An 8,465-nucleotide genomic window follows, 5' to 3' on the forward strand; every position below is an offset into this window, starting at 1 on the left:
TGCACATCCAATTTATGAAAGTAGTTCTAACTATACAAACTGCATACCATACAAACCATTGGTCCATTTCTCTCACTACCATGTAATTGGACTGACAGTGATACTCTATGTCCTTGGGCAACACTGCTATCTCAGAACCTTTTAAATGAAATGCTAAGAACCGAACGGGATGCGGGTGGTGGTGGTGCTGTGGTCTAAACCACAGAGCCTAGGGCTTGCTGATCAAAAGGTTGGCGGTTCGAATCCCCGCGATGGGGTGAGCTCCCGTTGCTCAGTGCCTGCTCCTGCCAACCTGGCAGTTTGAAAGCATGTCAAAGTGCAAGTAGATAAATAGGTACCGCTCTGGCGGGAAGGTAAATGGCATTTCCGTGCGCTGCTCTGGTTTGCCAGAAGCAGCTTAGTCATGCTGGCCACATGACCCAGAAGCTGTCTGTGGACAAACTCTGGCTCCCTTGGCCAGTACAGCTAGATAAGTGCCGCAACCCCAGAATCGTCCACGACTGGACTTAACCGTCAGGGGTTAACCCGTCTTAACCCGTCAGGGGTGCCTTTACCTCTAATAACCAAACCTAGGATCTTGTGATTACAAAGCAAGTTCACCACACCTGAGCTACAGTCCCTTCACCACTGTCAACCTGAATTAATGTACAGGTGTGAATGTCCTTTGAGGCTCAAGTCAACCGGCAATGCAATTCATTTCTTTCAATGGTATATCCAAGCTGGAACTCATCTTTCAATAAATAAAAAATCTCCTCAGTGGGAAGATTCCAGCTACTGCAAGCCTTTAATAGTTGAGTTTGGGGCACAGTATGCCAACTCTAGCAAAAACAAAAGCACTCACCATACATTTAAAGACTACAGTGGTTTATTTGGGGGCTGGGGGACCTCAAGCAGATTCCAGATGGACACACGTCATATCAGTAAATAAAAGAGACAGAGAAGAAAATCCAAGAATTAAAATGAAGTGGGCAGGGAGGCCATGAACAGAGAGATACTGCTGGGTCAGTTGTTAAAAGGGAGGGGGGGAGTCAACTTCGGAATCCAAGGACCATCCTACTATCATGAAAGCAGCATGCTGGAGAGGCAGGTACATCACCAAGTGTCTCCGAGTGTATAGGATTTACAAGAGCAAAAAGAGAGAAACACTATCCTCTCGGCAGGCTCATGAGGAGGATGGGTTGCGATTACACGCAAGCAACAGACTGCTGCTTTCTGCCTATAAGACTGGGGCTCAGCTTCTATTCAGCATGGAGGAGAATGATGTCGTGCTAATGGTTCGACTGCCTTCCATTCATCCAAACAGTTGTTGCAAAACAATCTCAGTGCAGGTGCCAGCAGCTGCAGTGGTATGTGGGAGAACAACATGGGCACGCAGCAGTCCGCGACTTAGTCGTTTTGCTTTTCTGGAGCAAAGGCATTTGGTTTCTGTGCAAAGGTTTCCGCAACCAGCAGTGGGAAAACCAGGGAAGCGTCAGCATAAACCTGTCAAGAGAAGAATACTGAAGAGTGCCTCTCCTCGAGAGCTTTTCATTTGTTAACTCTTAAACTCACCGGTCTTGCCGATGGCAAGTTCCATGTCCCACCCCTCCCAATACCGTGATCTGCCAGTCCCCTCCTTTCCCCGCATGTACCTTGACAGGCTTGGCATCCATGCGGATCTTCCCCCAGGAAACTGCTTCGTCAGGCCGAGCTCCTGAGTCTGAGCCATCAAACTCCTGTGCTGTGTTGACGTATACAGAAAAGTCAGCACCGTTTCTCTGAGGAGGTACAATAATTGAAGACATCAGGCATATGGAGCAGAATTGGCTCAGTAGTAACCAAAGGTCTGCTTGCATGGCAAATCTGAAAGCAAATACAACTGTTCCACATCTGGACTTGGAGATAAGTGCATATGTATATACAAAACTACCTTATATCAATTTAAGACAAGTGGTCCATTTATTTTATTCTAACTGATCTTTTAATTGCAACCGGGGGGGGGGAGAGGAAGGGGAAACAAAGCATATCAATTTAAGATGAGTGGTCCAATTAGCACAAAAGCACTATGAGATTTCATACAAAGTTCTTTCCTCGTGGCCAATATCCTTTTAAAGAGATGGCAGGAACCGAACCAGAGATTTTCTGTGTGCAAAATGTGTACTCATTTACTGAAATATGGGCTCCCTTCCCCCAAATATCAGGAACTTCCAGGGCTCAGCCTGGGAGGCTCTTGAAAGTTGCATGGGGTGCCTTGGGGGTGAATCACTCAAGGCTCAATAGGTTCAATGAGCCCATATACGTTGGCAGGACTTATGCAGCATATGAATTCATTGCTGACCACCGGCCATGTCAGCTGAGGCTAATGGAAGTTCAACAGTATCTAGAATTAGCTCCCCATGCCCAAAGCCAGCAAGCAAGCAGCGTCATGCCATCTCAACCCATGCGCCTGTTCTACAAACACATCCCATGGTTTTGCAACATCTTCCACCCCAAACAAACCCTGCCTTTCTGCACAGTTCATTTGTTCCTACTACACAATCTGCCTCACCATGAGGTTGGCGTTAGCAATGTGGTGCTTGACAAGTCCTCCTCCCAAGATGATCATTCCTGTTTTCCGGGCAAATATAGCCTGAGTATTGATGAGCCTCAGATCTGAGAGAGAGATAACATTAAGTATTAGACAAGCAGCACATCAAACAGCATCATACTTTGGGGGGTGGTAGACCCAGAATGTCTGGTACACAGCATACAGATTCTACTAGCTGTCTCCCTTCCTCTGAAAGTAGAAACCAGTGGCAGGTACATAACAGAAAACATGGAGAGACTTACTTATCTTGCACAAATCTCAGCTCACCTTCCACAATGTCCAGCACAAGGCCTGGTTTCTTATAGGAGTGGAAGAAAATCATGTCCCCCAGAGAGCCATCAGTCAACGCTGGACTCAGTACAGGGATGCTGTTCTGCCAGGAACACAATTAGCATTATAAGTGGAAGTGGGTATTTCATATGGCAGAAGTTAACGTATCCTGGAAGGGAGGGCAGAGCGTGGGAGTGGGAGACAGACGTGAAATGCAGAAAAGCAGTAAATGCAAAATACAGAACTATGCCTTAATGGCTGGATGGTAGGGGTCAAGGCTAGCAGCTGGAAAATGAATGGGACTGCGAAGCCAGCAAAATAATAGGCTCTGCCATATCACATACATAGGACAGACCCTCAAATGATTGAAGAGCGGAAGGCAGGCATCCCATCAGGAAGTGAGAAACAAGCAGCATTTCAGCCAGGTTACTAGAAGCTAATCTTAACAAAAGGTGAGATATGGAACTTAAAACACAGAAGGCTTCCCCAGCCTACCTTTTGTGCCCAGTAATAGACAGATTCGGGATTGTTGATTTCCTTGCCAAGCCGAGCAATGAACTTTGATGGAGTCCACTTCACCCCCTGAAAAGCAGGGAGACAGACCACAACTTCAGACCATGCCAACTTCTCCCTAGATTGGTAGGGAAGCTAAGATCCGGTGTGGACCTGCACAGTCTTAACATATGCAATTTCAAAGAAAAAGAAAAATCCTCTATGTGGGAGCAGATAAGAAACCCAACAATACTAGCAGGGGAAAAAAGAATGAATGGCATTGAGATCACACACTAGATAGAGTAAGACATGTCTCAGTCACTGTTTCATCCTCTTGCATGCTATGAGTTTTTCCATTTCCAAAGATAAAGACAGAACTCACGGCAGACGGCTCTCAAGTGTCTTTTGCAATTACCACATTTTTTTGGGGGGGGGGGTATACATGGGGAGTGGAGAAAGAATAATAGCACAAAGGCATACCATTCATAACATTTCAGCTCTCACCTCTGTGTCCTGCTCTGTCACCATCTGGTCCAGGATTGGCATCAGCCAGTCCTCAAACTTGCAGTAATTGTCATTGGGCACCAGCAGATTCCCAATCCTGGAGGAGAGGAGGACACAGCTGGGAAGTAAAGCCTGGCTAGGGACTTTGCTCCCTCACAAGGTAAAACATACAGTCAATCCCCCTCCCCGCAGCAGAGTACGAGACAGGTTGGATCATACAAATCAGAGGAGACCCAAGAGGGATCAATTTCTCTGATCACAAAAAAACCCCACCAATCTTGTTTCCCAACGGTGGCCATCAGATCATCATCCCTCCCCATTACAGGTAAAGGTAAAGGACCCCTGAATGGTTAAGTCCAGTCAAAAGAGACTATGGGGTTGCGCTGCCCCTCTCGCTTTCAGCCCGAGGGAGCCGGTGTTTGTCCAGACAGCTTTCCAGGTCATGTGGCCAGCAAACAGCTTCTGGCGCAACAGCACATTGTGACGGAAACCAGAGCGCATGGAAATGCCGTTAGCCTTCCCACCGCAGCAGTACCTATTTATCTACTTGCACTGGCATGCTTTCAAACTGCTAGGTCGGCAGGTGCTGGGACAGAGCAACGGGAGCTCACTCCGTCACAGAGATTCGAACCACCAACCTTCTGATCGGCAAGCCCAAGAGGCTCTGTGGTTTAGACAACAGTGCCACCCGCATCCGACCCCTCCCCACTACCCCCTGCTGGTACCTGTTAATCCCACTCTGTCGTAGTTCCTTTCCACGCAAGCTGAAGTCTCCAATGTAAGTGGGTGCCAAGCATTTGATAAGATCTTCTTCCACACCACCTGCTGTGGTCACCAGCACATCCACCTATACAAACCAAATAATGTAGGCTATAGTGCTTGCCAAGATTTGGAGCTATGAGCATCTTTAGACCGGAGTTCTGTAAAGGGGTTAATCCATACTTAAGTCATGAAGCATCAGTAGCCAGTATCTCTTTCCCATAAGCGGAGGTAGTTCTTTTAATGTTCTCTCCAGCCCAACAGAAGATGGCATACAATGTTTATGAGAACATACCAGGGAGACAAGAATTATATTGGTGTAGAACACCCGGGATTCTTCTCTCCCCTTTCCCAACCATGTAACTCAAAAAGAAGATTTTTCCTTGATATACAGAAGGAGGAAACACCTCCCAGGTTTGGACAATACCATGTTGTGTTGCACCAGAAAGCGGATGGTCTCACGGACACCTGAGCTGATGAGGTTGGAAGTGAAGCCCAAGAAGATTGTACAGCCTGTCAGGTGGCGGGAACAGGGATTCAGGTCAGCATGGTTCCCTTCATCCTCTGCCAGTGGTGTCAGCTTCGCTTCTATCTGCAACGAAGAACCCAACTATCTGAATCAAGCTTCAGCACAACAACACAATGCAGGGAAGAAGAAGAGGAGTTTGGATTTGATATCCCGCTTTATCACTACCCTAAGGGGTCTCAAAGCAGCTAACATTCTCCTTTCCCTTCCTCACCCACAACAAACACTCTGTGAGGTGAGTGGGGCTGAGAGACTTCAAAGAAGTGTGATTAGCCCAAGGTCACCCAGCAGCTGCATGTGGAGGAGCGGAGACACGAACCCGGTTCCCCAGATTATGACTCTACCGCTCTTAACCACTACACCACACTAGCAAACTTCTTGTTGCTTGTACCTAGCTATTTAGGGCGGTGACGTACTAAACTTTGTGGTTTAGTGATTGTGCCACAATCCCACCACCACTGGGATTGAACTAAATGGCAGCACCACAAAGTTTAGTACGTCACCGCCCTAAATAGCTAGGTACAAGCAACAAGAAGTTTGCTAGTGACATATGAAGGAAGCTATACAAAAACAGGTGAATGGTTGTAGAGAACTGAGTGAAGCATCAATGCACAAAATATGCAGATTTGGAGAAAAATACTGGTTTTGCCACTTTATCTTCAAATCAGAAAACCTGACCATCAGAAAAGGAAATAAATGTAAGCTGCAGTTTTTGAAGTCACGAAAGATATTGACTATGTGTTCTCAATCAAAATAGGACTTCCTATCAATCACTGTAGATGTTTATGAACATCATACCAGCTCAGACTTATAAAATATTGTTCACACCCAAGGCTTAGAGCAAATAGGACTATGGACTATTGCTGGGAAAGGGTAAAAAAAGTATTGAACTTCAGTGTTGGCTAACTCTTAGCACTGTATGTGTAGATGGGTGTTATCTCTCTTTGTGCAAGACACATGACTGGTGTCAGAGAAGAATGCTGTGATGTACACAAGAGCGTACATGCAGGAATTTATAGAGGCCTCTATGCGCTGCAGCAAAGCAGCAAGCTAACTCCACAGTTATGAGATCCAGCCCAATTTCCCTCCTTTCCACCTGATCTACCACAGTTCTCATCATCGGGACTCATCCTGGCTACTCACCATGCGGTTGATCTCGTTCACAGCCTGCCCAAAGCTGGTAGCCTGGAAACCCGTGGTGAGGTAAGACTGGAGCAAGGCATGATAGTCTAATCCACGGTCAAAGTCATAGCCATGCACTGTCACGCTCCCCTCAGGTAGTCCCTCACTGGGCTTCAGCACAGCAGCCACTGCCCCAGCGGGTAGGCCGCCTGCCACATTCTCCATCAGGTGAACACTGGGGAGGCTGGCACCCTAGGACAAAGATCGTTAATTAAGAAGACTCCTGAAAAAGCATGCTTTCAAAACTTCTTGCCATGTGAGTATTACAGAATCTTAGTGATAAAATTTCTGCCCTTCCAAAAAAGGGAAACACAAGTCTTAGAAACTGAGATATGAAAGCTGGGAGCTAAATGGCACATTAACCTAGGTTATGGGCACAACAATGGAATGTCTAGGCACGCTTTTTTAATAACAAGGATACAAAGCTGAAAATGCATGAACTACAGCTAAAATATTATGTTCATTTTTCACATGGTCTAGTACTTTCCCCGCCCACCGCCCTAATATTCTTAAAAGGGTCTCTTCTCCTGTCTTTAGAGAGGAGCTGGAAGCGGGGAGGCAGAAAAGGGCCCTCCTTTTCTTCCACTCTGCAGTTTTAATCCAAAATCTTAGGTGCAGTACTGCGCCCAGAGCTCAGAAACTACTCGCGTTAATGAAATTCCCTGTTGCAAAATGCGTGTAGAACAATGGGAGTTTCAAACGCTGGGGAAACAGCAATTTTCACCATCTGTCAACTTCAAGTACTCTGGAAAGGCTCGTTCCCCACACCACCACAATGTAGAATGTCCCTGGACAATTCTTCCCAGTTGAGCAAAAATACAGACAGCGGTTCAAACTCTTGGCCAGCAGCGGCAGGACGCAATGTAAGAGCATGACCAGTACTGCAACCCCAACCACAGTGCTCATGCTGACAACAACATGGTGCTTTTGTTAATCCTTATTGCATTGCAGGGAGTTGGGTTAAATGACCTTCCAACATTTTGACTTCACCCCCAAAAGTGCACTCCTTTATTGTCAGAGGGATGCCAACTAATACTGAATAATAATAATAATAATAATAATAATAATATGATGATGAATTATTATTATTATTAAAAGATGAAGAATTTTTATTATATGATGATAAAGTATTATTATTATTAAATGAATATTAATAACAACAACTTTATTGCATTGCAGGGGGCTGGTCCAGATGACCCCTGGGATGCCGTCCAACAGATGCATTCAAAGCAGGAGGAAAAAAGAAATGCAAATAAGCACCTTCCCGGCCCCGCCCACAACGCAGCTATTGCCCCACCCAGACCGCCCGTCGCTTTGGCAAACCGGACTCCCGATGCGCCGGCCTCGTCTGCGGCAGCGCGCGCATGCGCCTGGGGCGGGAGCGCAAGGCGGGGCTCACCTGCGACCTGAAGTGGTACAGCCCGGAATTCTGCCGCCGCTGCCTCCGGCATAATGCCCAGGGTCGGTTCCAAATATTATGGAAGGGGGTGTGTGGGTGAGAGAAAGAAAGAGAGAAGGGAGAGAAAGACAGGGAACTTAAAAGACTCCTGTCACCACAGGGTAGGCTTGCTTAGCGCCATGTTCCCCGGTCAGGAGGAGTATTGAAGGCTCTCCTCGCTGGGTTGCGAGGAGGCCCCTTCTGCCCCTCACGCGGCGGGGCCGGGAGCAGGACGGCGCGCGAAGGGAACGGCGGCCTTACCTCATAGAGCAGGGGCCGACCAGCCAATGGCCTCCTCTCCCTCCCCTCGCGTAGGAAGGCCTCGCTGGTTCTACGCAGGCGCTCTCCTCGCCGCCTCACGGAGATGCCGCGGGAATTCCCTCATGGCGACGCAGGGGAGCGGAAGGGGTTAAACGCCGGCGGCGGGAGGGGGAGGCGCTCGCGCGGCTCGGCGTTCGGACAGGCCGTCTTTTTTCTTTCCTTTTCTGCTTTAAGGAAGTGGGCGGGGTTTGGGGGGTGAGAAAATCGGAAATCGCAGGCGCAGCGTTGCGTCAACGGCGAGCTTCAAGTAAGGGCGGAAGTGGTTTGGGCTGCTTAGAGATACCTTTGACTTCCGTGGGCATCTGAGAAAGTGCGGGCAGTGCGTGGGTCGCGGGGAGTGAAGGCAATGGTCCAACCCCCTATAAAGCAAGGATCTTATGCTCAACATTTTCCCCCTTCCAAATTTA

General features: G+C 47.7%; 1 protein-coding gene across 3 annotated transcripts; it reads right to left on the minus strand.

Annotated features, from left to right (window-relative positions):
• Positions 1–847: 847 nt before the first annotated feature.
• Positions 848–8,229, minus strand: DHPS (deoxyhypusine synthase). Of its 3 annotated transcripts, XM_035116367.3 has the most exons (11): positions 7,999–8,229; positions 7,699–7,737; positions 6,261–6,491; positions 5,019–5,183; positions 4,558–4,679; positions 3,833–3,929; positions 3,332–3,418; positions 2,834–2,939; positions 2,528–2,631; positions 1,632–1,757; positions 848–1,482 (listed from the first exon to the last, which is right to left on the minus strand). In XM_035116367.3, the coding sequence occupies exons 3-11, from the start codon at positions 6,462–6,464 to the stop codon at positions 1,387–1,389; spliced, it is 1,107 nt and encodes a 368-aa protein (XP_034972258.3). In that variant the 5' UTR covers positions 6,465–6,491; positions 7,699–7,737; positions 7,999–8,229; the 3' UTR covers positions 848–1,386. The 3 variants fall into 3 exon arrangements, with proteins under 3 accessions (XP_034972258.3, XP_034972257.3, XP_034972259.3); XM_035116366.3 differs by lacking the exon at positions 7,699–7,737; XM_035116368.3 differs by lacking the exon at positions 7,999–8,229 and having other exon boundaries at positions 7,699–7,838.
• Positions 8,230–8,465: the final 236 nt, after the last annotated feature.

The sequence above is a fragment of the Zootoca vivipara genome, chromosome 4, assembly GCF_965207765.1.
Source record: "Zootoca vivipara chromosome 4, rZooViv2.hap1.1, whole genome shotgun sequence".
Lineage (NCBI taxonomy): Eukaryota > Metazoa > Chordata > Lepidosauria > Squamata > Lacertidae > Zootoca > Zootoca vivipara.